General features: G+C 55.1%; 1 protein-coding gene across 1 annotated transcript; it reads right to left on the reverse strand.

Annotated features, from left to right (window-relative positions):
• Window positions 1–1,273: 1,273 nt before the first annotated feature.
• LOC140598974 (5-hydroxytryptamine receptor 5B-like) lies at window positions 1,274–16,743 on the reverse strand. The gene is given in 3 exon segments (XM_072757581.1): window positions 1,274–1,988; window positions 15,798–16,112; window positions 16,115–16,743. Coding segments are annotated over 3 exon segments (1,122 nt in total). The 5' UTR covers window positions 16,599–16,743; the 3' UTR covers window positions 1,274–1,665.
• Between the last annotated feature and the right edge of the window lie 3,531 nt (window positions 16,744–20,274).

Consider the following 20,274-nt stretch of genomic DNA (forward strand, 5'->3'; position numbering starts at 1 on the left):
GAAAGAATAAAATTCCAAAAGATGACTTCAAGAAGGCTGTCGTAGGGAGCCAGACCCAGCACCTTTGTGGTGTCCCAGCCTCTAGCCACAAAGGAATAGTTGGACCACATACTCATCCCTGCCTGCCTTGAGAATCCCTCAACAGGGCTGACATGGAGCAAAGTTGGGACTGTGGGTGGTGTGAGGTTGTACAGGCCTCAATTGCAAAAACACAAAGTTCGGTAAACTGAGGTGGTTTCTAACTCAGTGACAAAATCTGATCTGACTCAGGGCTAGCTAGATATTTTTAAGTCTTTTCTCACAGTATAAATATTCATATATTTTACTGCATGGGTTGAATAGAGACTGTTGCCCCCCAACCGAGCTGGGGGTGTTACCTAATTTATGCAATAGGCACCATATTGTCTTTCAAATACTTAAAAACCAATTATAAGTTCCAAAGCCCATCTGGCCCCAAAGATTTTGGAAAAGGCAATGTGGACCTGTGTTCCCTGATAAACCCCAAAGTGTAGGTCCTCTATAGTATAAGCTTAAAGAATGTCTACATACCTCAGATATCCAGTCTGAGCCGATGGTGGAGTGGGCTGTCTTGCGTAAATTGAAAAACCTAATCAGTTAGCAACCACCCATTCTCCAAAATCAGATGGATTGTGGCCAGCATGACTTGGTCCAGGTATCCCCCCTCATCCAGGGCCTTGAACCCCTATATACTTGGGCCATATTTGGTATTTTCAGGAAGGCCAAGATTCCCTATGGCAGTTGGGAGGTGTCTTAGTTAGCAGTCATCCCTGTTTCAGTGGCATGTGTGTGTGTCTGTGATCAATCATACATATGAATGATTTTGAGCCTGGAAATCAACGCTTCAAAAGTATTTTTATTCCACATACAAGTCCATATGGTGAAGTAGTGGGAACATTTCTCATAGCTGCTCTCCCCTGCACAGAAGCAGAGAAAGGACCCCCTCTCCCTCCCCCCGACCCCCCCCACGCCGCCCCCCCCCCCCCATCCTCAACACTGGCCACCTGTACAGTGGAACCACCTAGGGAGCTTTAAAAAGCACTGCTGCCTGGGTTTCTCCCCAAGAAATGGCAATTTAATTGGGCTAAAGAACAGTCTAAGCATCCAGCCCTGTCTCTTCCTGATGGAAAAAAAAAACTCAATAATATAAATTATTGACTCAATAATATAAATTACCAGACCTCTTCTCTGAAAGTCCGATTCAGTAGACATGGGCTGTACTCGACACTTTTTTTTTTTTTTTTCAAAACCAACGTTTAGATGATTCCCATCTCCCAAGCTGGGATGCACTGCCTTGGAGATCAGGGAAGGTAAGTTGAATCAGGTGGGTACAGGGTGAGGGAAAGGGCCGGTGGGCAAAGGAGACAGCCTCCTGGGTGGGCCCCAAGGCGGGCCCCTGGGACCCTGTGCTGAGGGATCGTCTCAGAAGAGGAAGAGGCTGGGAAACGGGAAGGGCAAGGCAGCCTCGTGCGCCCTCGTGTGCGCCCTTGTGTGCGTCCTGAGCAGCAAGGAGAGCGCCCTCGGGACAGGAGCCTGGCGGGTTAGCGCCTGCCCAGAGCCTCGGGCACCGCTGCTCGCACCAGGGCCCCGGGTCACCGGTCACCGACACTCCTCGCCCCAGGGGCCCCGGGGCCACTCTCCGCGCGTCTACCTCTGCTTGCTGAAGAGGCTCCTGAAGGCGTCGTTGTAGTTCTTGTTAAACGCCGTGTAAATCAGGGGGTTGAAGAAGGAGTTGGAGTAGCCGAGCCACAGGAATATGCTTTTCCAGACGGGGGGCAGGCTGCAGGCGCAGAGCGGGCTGATGAGCGCGGCCAGGAAGAAGGGGACCCAGCACAGCGCCAACACGCCGACCAGGAGCCCCACCATCAGCGCCGCGCGCTGCTCCTCCTGCTCCTGCTCGGCCCCGCTCACCTGAAAGGCCACCCCCGGGCCACGCGCCCTGAACACCGCCTCGGCCTCGGGGCCGCCTCCTGCACCTTGGAACAAAGGAAACGTGGGATTAGCCCGAAAGCCGGACAGACGCTGGCCGAAGAGCCCCAGGGGGCTGCCCCGGGGTGCCCAGCTCCCCTGCGGCCTCCTTCCAGGCGCACTTGCTTGGACCCTGGTCCCCCGAAAATGCTGGGCGGCAACGGTCCTGAAACTGGAGGTTAAAATAGGCCTGAAGGCTCTTCTGGGAGTGGCAGTGGCAGTCCCCGCCGTGTCAGGTGATAAGAGGTAAAGGGGGGGAGGCGGGTAAGAGCAGGAGGCCCAGGCCACAGGCCAGACCCGCTGGCCCCGCGCGGGGAGGCCTCAGGCGGGAACCCAGAGCGCGGGCCCAGCTCGCTTCCACCCGAGATTCGCCGAGCGGCCTCGGGCTGGGGCCAGGACCCCAAAGGAAACGGACCCCAGGCCGGGCCAGGCACAAAGTTTGCAGCTGGAGAGGCCGCCTGCAAACACCCGGATTGCAGGAAATTCTACAGCTCTCTGCTAAATGCACTCCGTGTGGATTCCGGGGCTCTGTAGTGCCCAGCTGGCAAAAGACAACCGCCAGTGCCTTTGTGGGGATAACCCAGACCGTTTAGGGAGCCCCGGCCCAGTGTCCCCCCTGCCACCCCATCCTTTAGCTCCTATCTACCTCTCGGTCTCAGAGGCCACCAGCCCTCTCAGAGTGGCCTTTCTGACCCTCCAAACTCAATCACATCTCCCAGGTTGGTACCACTTTCTCCTCTTCCGTGGCACTTTGTGCGATTATGGCCATCACATCTGCCCCCCCACCCCACCCCCACCCGGGTCCAAGCTGAACCGGGCACCGACTGCGTCTTCCTCGAACACACGGGCCCAGCAGCAGCACCTGGTGCCTGGCGGGTGCTCAGGAAGCAGCTGCTGAGTTAACATAACATCTGCATTTCCCTTCCTCCCTGGGTGCTGCCGGCCAGGCCAGCCATGGCGGCAGGGGCTGGGGACACACAGGGACACAGGCTCCCAGGCAAGGTGCATTTAGCTAGACACGCCGGGGACAGCCCCTCAGCCGCAGAGCGCTATACGGCCCACAGCACGTCGTCCCCTCACACTGTGTCAGGGCGACCAAAGCCCAGCGGCGGAGGAGCCCCGAGGGGGCCAGGATGCTGCAAACCTGGGGTCCCCCCCTCGGCCCCACCTTCAGATTCACTACATCAGCCTGAAAACAGATCATGGAGGTATGGACAAGACTCCTCTCCTTTCCCAGTACACCCCCCCCCCAACCTGGAGAGAGACACCACAAGGCAAGCGATGCCACTAAGACCAAACCGCATTCCCCCCCACCGTCACCCTGCACCCCCCAGAGGCCAGCCAGAGCCCCTGGGATGAGCCCTCCCAAGGTGCGCCGGCCCCCCGCAGGCGGGCGTGAGCCCCTTGTCCCCATTCCCCTTTAGGAGGCACAGTACTGGCCAATTCCCTCATCGCGGGCCACCACACGTGCCATCCTGAACCCCATCCCCCACCCCGTGACTAGTTAGCTGTCCCCTGGGGAGGGAACACTGTTAGCAGAGCAGGAGCAGAAGTGGAAGGGGACGTGCTTGTGTTCCTCCCTCTGGGCTCAGTAATGGGCACTTCCCAGCCACTTCTCTGCTGACCTAACCGGCCTCCCGGGCACTGGAGGCCCTCCCGTGCGCGTAAGGGAAAATTCCAAATCCTTGTTATGCTGCTGTAAAGAAATGGGGTGCATTCAGCTCAAAAGGGCTCCTGGGGGAAGAGAACCAGAAAAAGGCAAATTCACTGATTAAGTTGGTTTAAAATACCTGGCCTCCAGCACTGCGGCGGTCAGCAGAATCCAACTCTGCGCCACCAGGGCATGTGTTTGCTAGACCCCTGCGCCCCTAGCTCTTTCCACCTGAGCCTGCTATGGCCTGTGCAGAGAGAGAGAGAGAGAGAGAGAGAGAGAGATAGAGATGCTGAAGACTGTAGAATCTGAGGGGGGAGGGGCAAGATGGCAGAAGAGTAGGGTCCCCAAGTCACCTGTCCCCACCAAATTACCTTCAAATCATCCTGACGATCTACGAATTGGGCCTGAGATTTAAAGAGAGAACAGCTGGAAGGCTACAGTGAGAAGAGTTCGCGCTTCTACCAAGGTAGGAAGACGGGGAAGACTGTAGAATCTTTCCAGAAACGGCTTTAAAGACTGAGTCAACCTGGCTGGGATGGTCTTGATTTGCAAGGAGACTGACTAGCTTGGCTTTCGTTGTCTGAAGCGTAACATCCAACAGAAAACCAAAAGAGGCTCAGAAGAGCTCCAGAGAAGTTACTATAAGACAGATACTTTACTAAAGTCTTGTAAGGGATGGCTTGAATTCGTTCTCGCATCAAACTGTTGAGGTATTATCATCTCCATCTTAGTTTTTTTTTTTTTTTTTTTTAAAGATTTTACTTATTTATTCATGAGAAACAGAGAGAGAGAGGGAGGCAGAGACACAGGCAGAGGGGGAAGCAGGCTCCATGCAGGGAACCCGATGTAGGACTCGATCCCAGGTCTCCAGGATCACACCCTGGGCCGAAGGCAGGCGCTAAACAGCTGAGCCACCCAGGGATCCCCTCATCTCCATTTTAGAGTTGAGAAAACACCTTGAGAAGTTAAATACCTTGTCCAAGATCACCCAGCTGCTTACTGGGTGGAAGAGCTAGAAGTCAAAGGGGAGTATTCTGAACCTGAGACCACACTCTTAATCCCTACCTGTTGTTCTGCACCTTTAGTAAAGGTGACTGACCTGGATGGGTTCCAGTGGAATCTTGTTTCTTTCTTTCTTTCTTTCTTTCTTTCTTTCTTTCTTTCTTTCTTTCTTTCTTTCTTTTTAAAGATTTTATTTATTTGAGAGAGGGAGAGTATGAGTGGGGGGAGGGGCAGAGGGAGAAGAAAAAGCAGACTCCACACTAAGCAGGGAGCCCCACCAGGGCTCGACCCCAGGACCCTGAGATCATGACCTGAGCTGAAGGCAGACACGTCACTGAGTGAGCCACCCAGGTGCCCTAGGAGAATCTATTTTAAGGATACTCATGCTTGAGATTTTTTCAGGATGGACGTATATGGCTTCCTGGTGATGTCTAGGGTCTCTGGCTGCAGCTCTGGGACCATCCCTGAGCTTCTCCCTCTTTCCTCTTTGGTCTTCTCTCTCCTCAGCCTCTTTACCCTGACTTTCCGTCTGCACACCTGTCTGAAAACTGATCACTCAGGCTTTAGGGAGCCTCTGACCTCTGGCTAGAACCCCCTAATTGGCAGAGAAGAATGTGGGCTGTTGGATGCACACAATGGTAGGCCCCGGTACTTTTGGGTCTAGCTGTAAAAGGAGTGGTGCTCCGAGTACACAGAAGTTTGGAGATACCAGATGTCATGGCCAAGGTCACACAAGCAGGACAAAGCAGAACCATGGTGCCTGCCTAGTGTGTCCATTCCAGGGCTGTAGGGCTTCTCTGGGCCATGCTGGGACGGGACCTAAAAGATTAGCTTGCCTTAACACCTCCTTAGAATCTGAGGCTTTTTCATCTAAAGTTGATTAAGGACCAAATCTGCCAGACAATATATGCTTAGACGTTTGTTAGCCACCTACTGTGTGTATGGGGACTCTGTCGTGATGATCTCCCGTCAAGTCCCAATTTGAAATATTCTGTCCCACAATTCCCTGTGCTCTGATGCCAGGGCACAGATTCCGAATCCTTGTTCAGAATATTGTGTCACCACCAACATTCCAAGAGGGCAGGGACCATGACTGGCATGTCCCCTGAAGAGTCCCCCTAGCACGCAGCATCATGTATGGCATATGGTAAAAACTCAGTGCACATTTGTTGAATTAGAAAATGGGGGATTCCTTTGGATGTCCCTTGCATTTCTGCACATTTTGCTAGCGAAGACACGGACAGCCCCAGGTTTAGACTGGCTTCTCGAGGATGTTTGTAAAGCAAACAATTGGAAAATTGAGATAGTGTCTGCCCATGGAAAAGCAGGCAGCTTTGCTTGCAACCCATTATAAAGGATTCAGGCTTCCTTTTTTTAAATTATTTTTTATTTTAAAGATTTTATTTATTGATTGATTCATGAGACAGAGAGAGAGAGGGGCAGAGACACAGGCAGAGGGAGAAGCAGGCTCCATGCAGGGAGCCCGATGTGGGACTCGATCCCAGGTCTCCAGGATCACACCCTGGGCCGAAGGCAGTGCTAAACCGCTGCCCGGAGTCAGGCTTCCTAAGAGCAGAAGGCAGGCTTACCTATTGTTCAACCCTGGGCAACACAGATTTGAGTTCTCTCATCTAGGAGTTTCTCTGCTGCGAGGCAAATCCATCTGGGTGCTCCAGGTCACTCCCATGGGAGCTTGAGGGAAAGGGGAACGGGTGTAAACATGAAGCTCACGTGCCCTGTGTGCCATGAGTAATAAAACCCTTGGACTCTGATTCGGAGTCTCCTGTCTCCTGCCACCCAGAACGCTGTGGCAGGCTGACTTGTTAGCTTGCAAGCAGGGTAAAATCTCCGACCTTCCCAATTCTTGACAGTTGTCTGGTGCATGACAAAGTGGCTCCACCCACTATCTTAGTAAGAACAGCAACCGGGAAGGAAGGAAGCCGAGGCTCAGAGCAGGGTAGTGGTTAGATGGGATTCCAGTCTGAGCCCTCAAGCCTAGGTCTGTAACCGTGAGGAACCTTGTGCTGTGGGCTTACTGTGAGGAGCACAATGAGACACACCACATGGGAGGACGTCCAAAGCATCAATTTCGCATCCCCCTGTCCCTTCGTTCTCCTCCAATAAAAATTCCAGCTGCCACAGGGAGAACTCACAAACATTCGTAATCCTCTAATGTTGACAATTAAACATCTTCTTTAAAAAGATTTTATTTATTTATTCATGACAGAGAGAGACAGACAGGCAGAGGGAGAAGCAGGCTCCATGCAGGGAGCCCGACGTGGGACTCGATCCCGGGTCTCCAGGATCACACCCCAGGCTGAAGGCTGTGTTAAACCGCTGAGCCACCAGGGCTACCCTCAATTAAACATCTTAATAAGAAATAGGACAGGAAACAGAAAGAAGAGGGATGGTCCTAATCACTCGTGGAACAAACATACCAGTCTGCGCTGTGACTCCAGGGGTCAGACATCCAGTATGGCAGCGAGACTCTTTACAAGGCTGGTGGGGTGACCACACTAATCATAGTGACCAACCAAGCCCTACAACATCTGAGAGAGAGAGACGACATGGAGAGAGATTTCTGATTGGGGCTGAAGGCAATCCGGATTATTACTCAAATTCCCCGTATCTAACCAGAGCTCGGCAGGTCAGGACCTGAAGAGCTGGGGCTCCAGTCTCCCTGCCCAGGCCTCACTGAGATACCCAAGCTCCATGTTGCACTTCCCAAAGGCACTTTAAGGAGATGACTAACCAAAATAATCCCTCAAAGTGAACAGAAACTGTTTAGCTTGTCTGACAAACTAGATGAGGAAATTTCCTCCACTGCTTCTCATGTGGAAAGAAGAGAAGAGGAAGAGGAAGGGAAGAGGAAGGGAGGGGAGGGAAGGGAAGGGAGGAAAGAGAAGAGAAGGGAAGGAAAGGAAGAGAAGAGAAGAGAGAAAAGAAGAAAGGAAAGAGAAAAGAAGTGAAAAGAAAAGTCCAGAAAGCTTTCTTGTGAAACAACAACAACAAAAAAAAAAGCAGGGCTATGCTCAAAAAAAAAAAAAAAAAAACTTTCTCTTCATCAAAATTTTATTCACAACAGAGAATAGTTTTGCTAAGCTCTTAGGTGTGGTCATAACATAAGGTACAATTGCTACCATTCTTGTCTTTGGAGAACATGAATTTTTTTTTTAATTTTTATTTATTTATGATAGTCACAGAGAGAGAGAGAGGCAGAGACACAGGCAGAGGGAGAAGCAGGCTCCATGCACCGGGAGCCTGATGTGGGATTCGATCCCAGGTCTCCAGGATCGTGACCCGGGCCAAAGGCAGGCGCCAAACCGCTGCGCCACCCAGGGATCCCGAGAACATGAATTTTTATGGGGAGTTTAGTCACCATGGATTGGCTAAAGGTCCACTGGAATTAATGCTGAGAAGGGGAATCCATCTGTATTTTCAGCTATAATATCATCTGACCTGGAGTCATCTCCTCCTTATGAGTGGATGCTAGTGGAAGGGCCTCTGTCGCGGCAGGAGTTCATACCCTGAAATCCCTGGAACCCCCTGCCAGAGATTCTTGGCACAGAGGGTGGAAGGGAGGGAGTAGTGGCAAGAAGGGAGACTTTGCCTTTTGCACGTGTATTGTCCAGACTCAGTATTCTGATTTGCCCCCTTGGGGGCTATGCCCCGATGACTACAGCCCTGCCTCAGAGAGTCACAGTTACTCCTGCACTGTGGGTTCCATCTCCCAGGAGAGCCAGGGGGGAGGAAGGCTCAGCAGCACTCTCCAGAGATGGGCTTCAGGGAGTGCCCTATGCAAATCGGGTGACCACACATCCACGTAACTTTCTGGGCCGCAAGTCCAAAGCTTTCTTTAATTTTCAAGGCATCTGCAACCCACCAAGAGGTTAAGAGCCATGGAGTTCGGATCTCAGTGTTCCACTGAGAAGCTCAATCTTCTCCAAGACCTACACAAATTTGAGGAGTAGCTCGTTGCAAGGTCACCGTGAAGAGACATGGTCCCTGTACCATATTTACCTCCACCCCCTCCCTTTCCCTTTCTCCCCTCCACTCTTCCCTGACAATCCAATCAGAGAGAAGAGAGAACTGGAAGTAGATGTGAAGAGACAGAATGAACGTCACAATGTAAGGAAAATGAAGATGTTTGTGGAGTTGGGGGAAGCCAGGGGCATTTCTGAAGGTGTAGAGAAAATGCTCCTTAACACATCCAAGTACTTCTGGAAACTCTCAGACTCTCAGGTGCCAATCTTAAAAGAATCAAGCCATAGGGGCACCTGGGTGGCTCAGTGGTTGAGTGTCTGCCTTTGACTCAGGTCACGATCCTGGGGTCCTGGGATCGAGTGCCACACTGGGCTCCCCACAGGGAGCCTGCTTCTCCCTCTGCCTGTGTCTCTGCCTCTCTCTCTCTCTGTGTCTCAAATAAATAAATAAATAAATAAATCAGATTTTTTTTTATTACCACTGATACAATTTGATTCATAAAATGTACTTTCCCAAAGTTAAAATAACCTTGCAGTCTGGCATGGGAATGTGTTTGAGCCCACAGTTCTTTTAATAGATGGAATCAGAACGAGGGTGGTGATTTTCCACCACCCTCTTCCCAACCCCGAGCTCTGACAAACCTGCAAGCCCACCAGCAGCTTAGTCTTTGGGGTGGTCCAGTTGACACCTAAACAGTAGACAAGTGACACAAGACATAAAGGGCTCTGTACAGATGTCAGGTCACTGAATCATATATGTACTGTATGCTTATGACACAAAACTTATTTATGCTAATACAGAGAGCTCAGAGAGGCAAATATTTCATAACATAACATTATCTAACACTCAGCTCCAAGTTGTCGCCAGCCCTACAGCTCCACATTACACTTTTATTAGGCCCTTTACCATGTGCAAAGTGCTTTCCCATATACTATTCAGTCTCTCAGGACCATTCACTGTCTTCTGGACAGACTTCTAGCAGAGCACCTATAAGATTTTACTGAATTTTTAATTCCACAGTTTTGTGGTCTACTAAAATCAATCCCTTGAGAACAGAGACCTGGCTTGCTCATTTTTTTAAACTTCAGAGGCTACCACATCGTCTAACATACAGGTCAGTAACAGTCATGTAATTTTGAACACCATCTGTGTACCCCACAGTGGTGGTTTTATTTACTTTTTTATTTTTTATTTTTTATTTTTTTTTACAGTGGTGGTTTTAAAATCTGTTCACAAGTTCACTGATACTTTCCCAAAGGTGGATCCTAAACCCCCTTCCCTTGAGGCTGGGCTGGAGCTGGCAACTCACTTCTAGTGAATAGAATAGAGGGGAAGTGAGCTCATGTAACTTCTGAGACCAGGTCATAAAAGGCCCTGAAGTTTCCTCCTTGCTCTGCTCTCCCGGAGGAGCGGAAGCCAGACGCCAGGTTGTGACAACACTCAAGCGGCCCTGAGGAGACCTCCTGCTAAGGGCCACGTGCTTGAGCCATCTTGGAAGCAGAGTCCCCGGCCCAGCCAAGCCTTTGGATGACTGCTGCCCCACCCAACATCCAAGGTCTCTGATGAGACCTTGAGCCCACATGGTCAAAGACATCCCCAAGCCAGACCCACAGAAACTCTTTGTTGTTTCACAGCACTGATCTTTGGGCTAATCTGTTGTGCAAGCAAAAGGTAAACTCTCCTACCTGGGATGATGAGTAACAGCAGTAGGGGGAAAAAAATCATAATTCATTATTTATGACTTACAAGAGGAATTTTTAAAAATAATAATGAAGGTGGCACAGCAGCTTTCACTTATAGTTTACTATTTTTTTATTTTATTTTATTTTATTTTATTTTATTTTATTTTTGTATTTATTTTTTGGGGGGGTTTACTATTTTAGAGACTCCATATACACCATGATCTGGTTCACTCGTCACAAGAATATTATGAGGCAGGCGCAGTACTTCCCTTTTACCTACAGGGAAACTCAGACTTAGGTTAAGTCACTCAGTTAGATTGCTAATGAGCGCCACAAAAAGAATTGAAATCCAGGTCTCCTTGCTTCCCAATCCCATGCTCTTAACCAACGTGCCCCCTGTCTCCCACCACATGTTTATTGATTGAGTAAGTGAGGGAATGAAGGGTGCCAACCAGCACCGCGTCATGAGCCCTAGGCATTTTTTTCTCTGTGGGCCCCTTCCTCCATTAAAAAAAATATTAAAAATTATATTTTAGGACCATATTATTATGAAGACTAATATAGTCGAGGCTGGCTACATGATTATATATTCATTGCTATCATATTCATTCTTACCCTAATTCTAAAAGAAATTAAAGCTGAGGCAGACCGGGTGGCTCAGCGGTTTAGCGCCACCTTCAGCCCAGGGCCTGATCCTGGAGATCCGGGATCGAGTCCCACGTCGGGCTCCCTGCATGGAGCCTGCTTCTCCCTCTGCCTGTGTCTCTGCCTCTCTCTCTGTGTCTCTCATGAATAAATAAATAAAATCTTAGAAAAAAAAAGAAATTAAAACTGAACAATTTCCACGGGCCCCTAAAAGGGTAGTGTGCTTACTGTGACCAATGAATAATTAGACCTTGCTCTCAACTTGGGCACAGCAGTCAAACAACTGGAAGGAAGAAACTTTTTGACGTTACATTCTAAAAAGCCAAATACATCATCTCCATTGATTTTGCTTTTTTCGTCTTCTAAATAGCCAAGGGCATGGGGCAGTAGGCAACAATCACACCCCATGGGGGTTGCTTGGTGGGGGCCAGAACATACTCTGCATGTGACGGTCGGTCTAGAGAGCTGAGAGGAAGGAATGAACCCGCCTCCCAAGAGAGCGTGGGGGTGCCTCCGTGCTCAGCTGTGGTCAGCTCTCCTGGGAAGGTCAGAGTTCACGTGCAGAGAATCAGGACCCTGCACCCATGCCCCACCTTGCCTGGAGCACAGCTGCCTCACTCCTGTGCAGGTGAGGTGCCTGTGGGCAGTGGATCAGTGCTCAGCAGTTACGTCCCTGGGGACAGCGTGGAGGAGTGACCAAGTAAAGAACGGGGACCTCAGCTTCTCCACTTGATAACTCTGTGGTCTTAACTGAACTCATTTTGCGGCGACTGAGTTCTATCCCCTGGAAAATGAGGGCTGGTGCCAAAGACAGTGCTCATCAAATAATCCATGTGCTTCCCTGGATTTGGGAGCCAGCGGCTGGCCCATGGGCCCAGGGCAAGGCAGCTAAAGGCTGCTGTATTGCCATCCGTCTCTTCCCCTCACTCCGCAACCTCGGAAGCCAGTCGTTCAAGACCACGTAGCTGGAAGGGGGCAAGTGGTCCACGAAGCTGGAAGGGGGCAAGTGGTCCGCATCCTTGAGTTGCTGCTTGGCTCTGCAGGAGGGCTGTGGGACCCCCAGTGAGCTTTGAGAGGGAGACAAGTGGCCCCTTTGGGGGTCATTTGTGGCTGAGCACATCTTAGCTTATCCTGACTGGTAGAGATAATAGGGCCAACCTGGTGGGGTCGTAGAGATGAAATGAGAAGAATGAATGTAAAGCATCAGTGTCTGGAGGGAGGGACTCACTTGGCAGACGCTGGTTTCTGGCTCTACTTTCAAAAATTGCATTTTTGCCCCAGAGAACTAAATCACTCCACAGGAACTATTGCTGCTCTCGTTCTGATAACATCTCAGTGTTGGGACCTAGCCACGAAGTGCAAAACGGGTGAAGGATGTACACAGCCCCATTACCGGAGTCTTCAGACTTCATAAATGCTCCTATTGCCCAGAGAAAGCAGTACAGATATGTTGCAGGACCCAGATTTAACTCATTTTCCCTAGAGTGCAGGAAACAGCAGATGGGAAGGAGGTGAGGTGAGGAGGGGGAAGGTGTGGACGGGGGAGGAGGGAGGAGAGGAGGTGGGAAGGTAGAGTCCGGGCATATTATTTTAAAGTTCTGTTTGGGTGTCTTGCGGCCAGAAAGCTCGGAGATGCGGACTCAGCAGCATTTGGGTGGGAGCCGGCTGAAGGCTGAAGAAGCAGGATGCTCCCCAACACCGTCACACCTAGTCTCAGAATCATGTGGCCCGAGAGTCCCAGCCAGGGCTTGGACTGACACTGTGTAGTAGGGAAGAGAATTTGCAGCCCCGAAGCGGGGAGAGGGCTCGCCTCGAGGTCCCACTGTCCCCAGGTGGAAGGTCCCAACACTGGCCCTGCCTCCCAGAGTTGTCTCCTCACCCATGGCCACCCGGATTGGCCAGGCTCCTGTTCCCTCATTTCTTCTCGGTATCAGCGGCCTGAATGGGGTCCCGCCAACGTGACACCAGGCTGAGGTTTGCCAAGCCTGTCGGACATCCACCCTCCAGGATTCTCTCGGTGCACACTGGATGGATGGAGCTTTTAAAAGCCAACCCGACCTCCGCATTCAGAAAAGCTATAACCACCCCAGGCATTTCCGAGGGACCTTTCAAAGAACATCATTAATTCTGAATAAAGCTCTCCCCTACCAACACTTTCCAACTATAGTCTTGACATTCCTGTTTTATGCTACAAAATCCCTCTGCCATTTAATGAAGAGGGAAAAAGCCTGCTTTTTAAAAAGGCATATGTTTGGGAAGCCTACGTATCTGAGTTAACTTTCCAAAATTAAAACTAACAACAGAAAACTTACTACTGTCTCCTTCTCCCCGCCCCCTCCCTCCGGCTGTCCTTCCTCCTTGGACGGGGCACACTGGTCCCCTCTCCCCCTCATCCTTGGTTTCACTTCCCGAAGTTTCCCTTATCCCTGACCAACTACAGTCCGGAAGCAGATGGCCCTGATCATCCAGATCAGCAGTAGCCTCACGCTACACCAGGGTGCCTGTGTCGTGGCCTCACTTCATGTCCCCACGTGGGCCTCTTATCATCTCACTGCATCACCGGAGGAGGGGTGAGTACAGTAAATTATGTTGAGATAGAGCCCACATTCACATAATTCTTATTGGAGTATATTGTTAGAATTGTTCCATTTTGTTATTAAGTACATTGTTAATCTCTGTGCCTGATTTTTAAATTTAAGTCTACCTTAGGTACGTTTGTATAGGTCAAACAATATAGACAGCTCCGCCCGTCTGCAGTTTCAGGCATCCCCTGGGAGTCTTGGAAGTAGCCCTATAGACAAAGTGCAACCAATCTATTGTATTTGGGAAGTGGCAATAAGTCCTGTTATTACTCTCCAGGACCTGCGGCCTGACCACCCCCTTCCCCAAAGGGGAAAGTTTGGGGCTTCCAGGGTGGGAGGGAGCGGACAGGTGTTAGGGCCTGGCCAAAAGGCAGAAAGCTCCAGTTCTAAATACAGTCAGAGAAGTTCTGCCAAATGTGCCTTCCTCCCTCTCATCCATTTCCAGGATTCTGTTGCGGCGGATTGCCCCGGGGACACCCTGTTGATCTCTACTCCAGCCACCCCGGGGTGCCAGGCACTGCGCTGGTGCCTCACACTCTTCATCTCCCGTGATCCTTCCTCCACAAGGGCCCTATGAGCCAGGAATGAACTGGCTTAAAGATGTGGAAAAGAGATGAAGCAGCTGCCCCCAATGTCCCGAGCTGGGATTTGAACCCACAGCTCTACCTGGTTCCAAAGTCGCTAGAGGAAAGCACTGAAGTTGAGGTAGGGCGAGCAAAGAGACTCCTGAGTTCTCCTTCACGCTTCCCTCTTTGGCAGGCGGCTGGCCGACCCAGTTTCTGGACTGCAGAGGATGGGGCAGGTGCGGCGGACGCGGGAGGGACAGCCCCGTGCTTCTCTGCGCGCCCCAGGCCCTCTGCGGTCCGCACAGCTGCAGGCCTCGCAGGGATACGAGCACTCCCGCGGGGAGCGACAGGGCCGCTGCTCCTCAGCCCTCACCGCTGCGCAGACGCGCTGCCCGCAGCCCCCTGCAGCCCCCTGCAGCCCCCTGCAGCCGCCGGACGGGAGCCAGCGCCCCCGCCAGCCCCACGCGGCGCCTGGAGAACCTCCTCTCCGCGCGCCGGTGCGCGGGCAGTGATGCGCCCCTCGGTGCGCGCTCCAGCAGAGCGGCGGGGCCCGGCCCCACTTTGAGCGCCCGAGGCAGTGACGCGCCCCCGGGGTGCGCGCTCCAGCAGAGCGGAGGACAATTCCCCGTGCGCTCCCGGGCGCGCCCCATGCGCGCAGGCTTCCGCAGCCAACTCTCCGCGCGGCCCGCGGCCCGGCTGCCTCCTCCCCCGGCAGCCCCCTCCTCCCCCGGCACCTCCCCCTCCCCCGGCACCCCCCCTCCCCCTGCACCCCCCCTCCCCCGGCAGCCTCCCCCTCCCCCGGCAGCCCCCCTCCTCCCCCGGCAGCCCCTCCTCCTCCCCCGGCAGCCCCCCTCCCCCCGCACCCCCTCCTCCCCCGGCATCCCCTCCTCCCCCGGCACCCCCCCTCCCCCGGCACCCCTCCCTCCCCCGGCAGCCTCCCCCTCCCCCGGCAGCCCCCCTCCTCCCCCGGCAGCCCCTCCTCCTCCGGCAGGCCCTCCTCCCCCGGCAGCCCCCCTCCCCCCGCACCCCCTCCTCCCCCGGCATCCCCTCCTCCCCCGGCACCCACCCTCCCCCGGCACCCCTCCCTCCCCCGGCAGCCTCCCCCTCCCCCGGCAGCCCCCCTCCTCCCCCGGCAGCCCCTCCTCCTCCGGCAGGCCCTCCTCCCCCGGCAGCCCCCCTCCCCCCGCACCCCCTCCTCCCCCGGCACCCTCTCCTCCCCCGGCAGCCCCGCTCCCCCGGCACCCCTCCTCCCTCGGCACCCCTCCTCCCCCGGCAGCCCCCCCTCCCCCGGCACCCCCTCCTCCCCCGGCAGCCCCCCTCCCCCGGCAGCCCCCCCCTCCGGCAGCTCCCCCTCCCCCGGCACCCCCTCCACCCCCGGCAGCCCCCCCCTCCGGCACCCCCTCCTCCCCCGGCAGCCCCCCTCCCCCGGCACCCCATCCTCCCCCGGCACCCCCCCTCCCCCGGCACCCCATCCTCCCCCGGCAGCCCCCCCTCCCCCGGCAGCCCCCCTCCCCCGGCACCCCCTCCACCCCCGGCAGCCCCCCTCCCCCGGCACCCCCCCTCCCCCGGCACCCCATCCTCCCCCGGCAGCCCCCCTCCCCCGGCAGCCCCCCCCCTCCGGCAGCCCCCCCTCCCCCGGCACCCCCCTCTCCCCCGGCAGCCCCCCCAAGTCCCCTTTCCCCGTTGGGCCGCCCGCCCCTCACCTGCACGGCGGCGGGCAGCGGCAGCACGGCCCTGCGGCGGCGGCCGAAGCGGAACTTGGCCGCCTTGTAGATCTCCCAGTAGACGAAGAGCGCCACGCCGAGCGGCAGGTAGAAGGCGCCGCAGGTGGAGAAGACGGCGTAGGAGGGCTCCTGGCTCACCTGGCAGCGCTGGCGCCGCGCGTCGTACGCCTCGCCCCAGCCGAAGAGCAGCGGCGCCAGCGCGATGAGCGCCGAGAGCGCCCAGGTGAGCGCGATCAGGAGCGCCGAGGCGCGGCGGCGGGCGCGCAGCGTGTACCGCAGGTGGCGGTGACGGTCCAGTAGCGGTCCAGGGCGGTGGCCGCCGCGCTCCAGATGCTGGCGGTGCAGCACAGCACGTCGCAGGAGGTCCACGCCCGGCACAGGCTCCGGCCCAGCCGCCAGCGCCGCCCGGCCGCCGGCTCGCTCACCAGGCTCAGCGGCATCACCAGCGCCGCCACGAGCGCGTCCCACACGGCCGTCGAGGCCACCAAGGTATGCGGCGCGCGGTGGAAGGCGCGGACGCGCAGGATGGTGACCGGAACCCGCAGGTCCCACAGGAAGGTGGCCGCGATCAGCAGCACCAGCAGCGTCACCACCAGCACCGCGAGCACGGACAAAGGCGGCTCGCGGCCCGGCAGGGCGACCCCGCCGGGGCCGGGGCCGGGGCCGGGGCCGGGGCCGGGGCCGGGGCCGGGGCTCGGGCCGCTGCTGCAGGCCTCGGGTCCCGGGGCCAGCGCGACGCCGGCGGCGGCCACCGAGACGTTAGCGGCTTCCATAGCGCGCGGGACGCGGCTCCCCGCAGGGGACACACAGGCTCCTGCGCCCCGGCGGGCCCTGGAGGGCAGACAGCGGTCCGGGCCGCAGGCCCCCTTTGGCTCCTCTGCCGGGAGCGCCCGTGGACGGAGAAAAGACAGTGGGACCCTCGGGAGTCCGCCCGGCTCGGCGCGCCAGCCCCTCCCACCTCTCCGCGCCGTCCCCGGGCAACCGGCTGTCACCCGCCGCCGATCCCCGAGCGTCCGCGCGCGGGGCGGGCTGCGGAGTGGCCCCCACCCACGGCGGGCTGCTCCGGGGCGGGGGGCGCGGGCTGCACCGGGGGAGGGGGCGGGCTGCACCGGGGGAGGGGCTGCACCGGGGGAGGGGGCGGGCTGCACCGGGGGAGGGGGCGGGCGGCACTGGGGAGGCGGGCGGCACCAGGGATGGGGTCAGGAGGCTGCACGGGGGGGACGGGCTGCACCGGGGCGGGCTGCACGGGGGCAGGCTGCACCGGGGGAGGGGCCGGGCTGCACCGGGGGGACCGGCTGCACCGGGGAGGCCGGGCTGCGGAGTCGCTCCCACCCATGGCGGGCTGCACCGGGGCGGAGGGGCCAGGCCTTCAGGCGGCCCCGCCGGCCCTCCCGCCTCCCGCCGGCCGCGCAGCCCCAGGGGCGGGGAAGGCTCCCAGTCGTGCCGCGGCCCCCCCTCCGCCGACCCCTCGGACCCGCCCGGAGGCGCGCGCCCCGTCCGAGCGCATCCTGCTGCTTCCCCGGAGACGCTCGGCCTGGCAGGGGCTTCGCGGTGCCCGCAGAAGTGACTCAGGCTCGGGGCGGCCGCTGCTTCTAGGCAGCTCGGCGGGGGCGCGGGACGAGCGAGCGCGTGGGCCGGGCGCCCCCTCCGAGCGCGCCGGCGTGGCCCTGCCCCCCCCCCCCCCCCCCGGCGGTCGCGGACCCACCCGGAACGCCAGCAGCTTCCCTGCCGGCTCTTCACAGCCAAGGGACAGCGGGACTGGTTTTCTGCCGCCCCTCGGGCAGGGGCAGAAACCAATTAAATTCAGCCCAACACGGCGTTACTGCTGTTCCTGGGCAGGATGGACACGTGAACGCAGAGCCACAGCTGCCCTCTCGGGGCGACCCCAGCGGACCCCAGGTCACCCACCGGCTGCCCACTGACACCCCTGGAGCAGGGTGGGCACCCAGAGGGAGGCTTCCTGGAAAGGCCGCGGAGGCTCCGGCAGGTGGAAGGGTTTTCCTCCCCTGAGCGGTCCCACCCCCGGCCCCCGGGGCGGCCTTTGGGGATCTGGACCAAGCAGGGAGGACACCCCAAGAATGCTCCTCTCGTGCTCGCCCTTCTTCACCCCTTTGGTAAGTAGGTACTTTCTGCTTCCTGCCACTGTGTAGGGCGGGCCCGGGAGCACACTCGCAGGGCAGAGAGAGCAACATTCGAGAAAGTAAAAAATACAGGCAGAAGTGTCAGGTGGCTGATAAAATCTCAGAAGTGGGCTGTTCTGGGATCACAGAGATGGGGATGCAGTGGTCAGAGAAGGCTCCCCGCTTCCTGAAGTGCAGGGAGGGAGTGTGGACAGTGGACAAGAGGAACGGAGGGTTGCACGGGGCGGGAGGGGGGGCAGCGAGACAAACAGGCAGGTGTAAGTGCCAAGGAGCAGGGTTTTCGCATTTGGTCTTGGAAGAAGCTGGATGTTGGACACTTTGGAGAAAACTCTCACGATGAGGACCGTCCTTTAACAGAAAATGGGGGGATCCCTGGGTGGCGCAGCGGTTTGGCGCCTGCCTTTGGCCCAGGGCATGATCCTGGAGACCGGGGATCGAGTCCCACGTTGGGCTCCCGGTGCATGGAGCCTGCTTCTCCCTCTGCCTGTGTCTCTGCCTCTCTCTCTCTCTCTCTCTCTGTGACTATCATAAATAAATTAAAAAATTAAAAAAAAAACATTGTAAAAAAAACAGAAAATGGGGACTGGCCTTCGAAATAGTTTCACAAATATTTTCCTCCTCATTTTACTGGGACAAAATTGTAAGAACAAAGTGTATCAGAAACGTAAAAGCACTCGTATTGCCCCAGATGCCCGACTCCCTGTTCTTTTGCTTTTGCTTTTAGCCACATACATTTTTTAAACCTGAAATTAATTTTTTTTTTATTTTGGAGACTTGGCTTAACACGTTCCACGTCGCTATATATTCTCTTCATACTTGCACTTTTTATCTTGTACCATTGATTACTGGAGAGACTTTGAGCAACTTAGGCTCTGTTTGCTCATTTCAAAAAAAAAAAGGCTCACGACACCTGTCAGGAGATTATTGTAGAATATTATAGTTAGAGGAAGCCAGGGCACGCGGCTGAGGAAGTGTCCAGTACTTGGCGACGAGTTGCTACTATTCAACTTTGAGTTTAAACCTTCGATTCAGTTCTCTTGTGATTTTTTTTTTGAGGTAGATCCTGCTCTTACAGTTGTGACCCTCAAACACTGCAACAAAGAAAATTCTTCCACACATTTTATTTCCCCTTGATCTTACCCACACCCCTTTTAGGCCTCATTCCCATTTGCAGACAGAGAACAGAAAGGTCTGCGGCCTTGCCTTGTGCCTCAGAGCTGGGACTCAGCTCTTCTGACCGCCCCCACCCCCACCCTGTGTGTCCATGAAGCCAAGCAGCCGTCCTTACGCTGGAGTGGGCTCCTGTCCGATTGTTTCCCTTTAACTCTTTTATACAAATTACTTTATATAAAAAGTCTGTTTGTCATGTTAGAGAACTATATTGTCTCTGGGACACCGCGTGGCTCAGTTGGTTAAGGGTCTGACTCTTGATTTTGGCTCAGAGTCAAGTTAGGCTTGACTTTTTTGGCTCAAGTCAGCTCAGGACCCTTGATGTCAGGGTCCTGAGATGAGTCCCACACCAGGCCCTATGCTGGGTGTGGAGTCTGTTTAAGATTCTCTCCCTCCCTCTCCTATGCTCCTCCCCCTACCCTGGCACCCCTGTGTGCACATTCTGGTACTCTCTCTCTCTCTCTAAAAAAAAAAAAAAAAAGAAAGAAACCCATATTGTCTCAATTACAAGTCTGCATGGGCTTCTCCACCCTCATCTTAGATCACTCTCGTCCTGCTCGTGGCTGCAGACACCCTGGCCTCTGGTTTCTTGAGCAGGACAAGCACATTCCATTCTCAGGGCTCTGGTGGGTGTGCTGTTCCCTCCCCGTGGGATGCTCTTCCCTCCGCAAGTCTCATTCATTCACTCCACTGCAGGCTCTGCTCCAGGGTCACCGTCCCCAGGCTCCCCTGAGCATCCATCTACAGCCTATCCCTCTCTCTAAAGGCACCCTCTTTGCTTAAAACCAAAGTGAGAAAGTAACTCTGAAATGTGTTGGAGTAATATAAAGCTTGAACTACACATAGGAACACACTTTCTGATTAAGAAAATACACAAAAGGAGAAAAGAAATGAGTAACACAGAATCTATTATCAAAATATCAGTTCTAATGAGACAAAAAGATTCTAAAAGTCCTAACTTTACCTTTTGAATAAAGATATAAAAAATGAACTAAACGTCTTCAAATTTTGCATCGTCAATAGCAGAAGCTTTTTTTGGTAATGAATAAATCTGATCAGAAAGCTAAATTAATTAATCGATAAGGTGTTCTCCATCCCACTATTCTGCTTTAGCTTCACAGCACTTCACAAAGTGACA

This window comes from Vulpes vulpes, chromosome 5 (assembly GCF_048418805.1).
Source record: "Vulpes vulpes isolate BD-2025 chromosome 5, VulVul3, whole genome shotgun sequence".
In the NCBI taxonomy this organism is placed as follows: Eukaryota; Metazoa; Chordata; class Mammalia; order Carnivora; family Canidae; genus Vulpes; species Vulpes vulpes.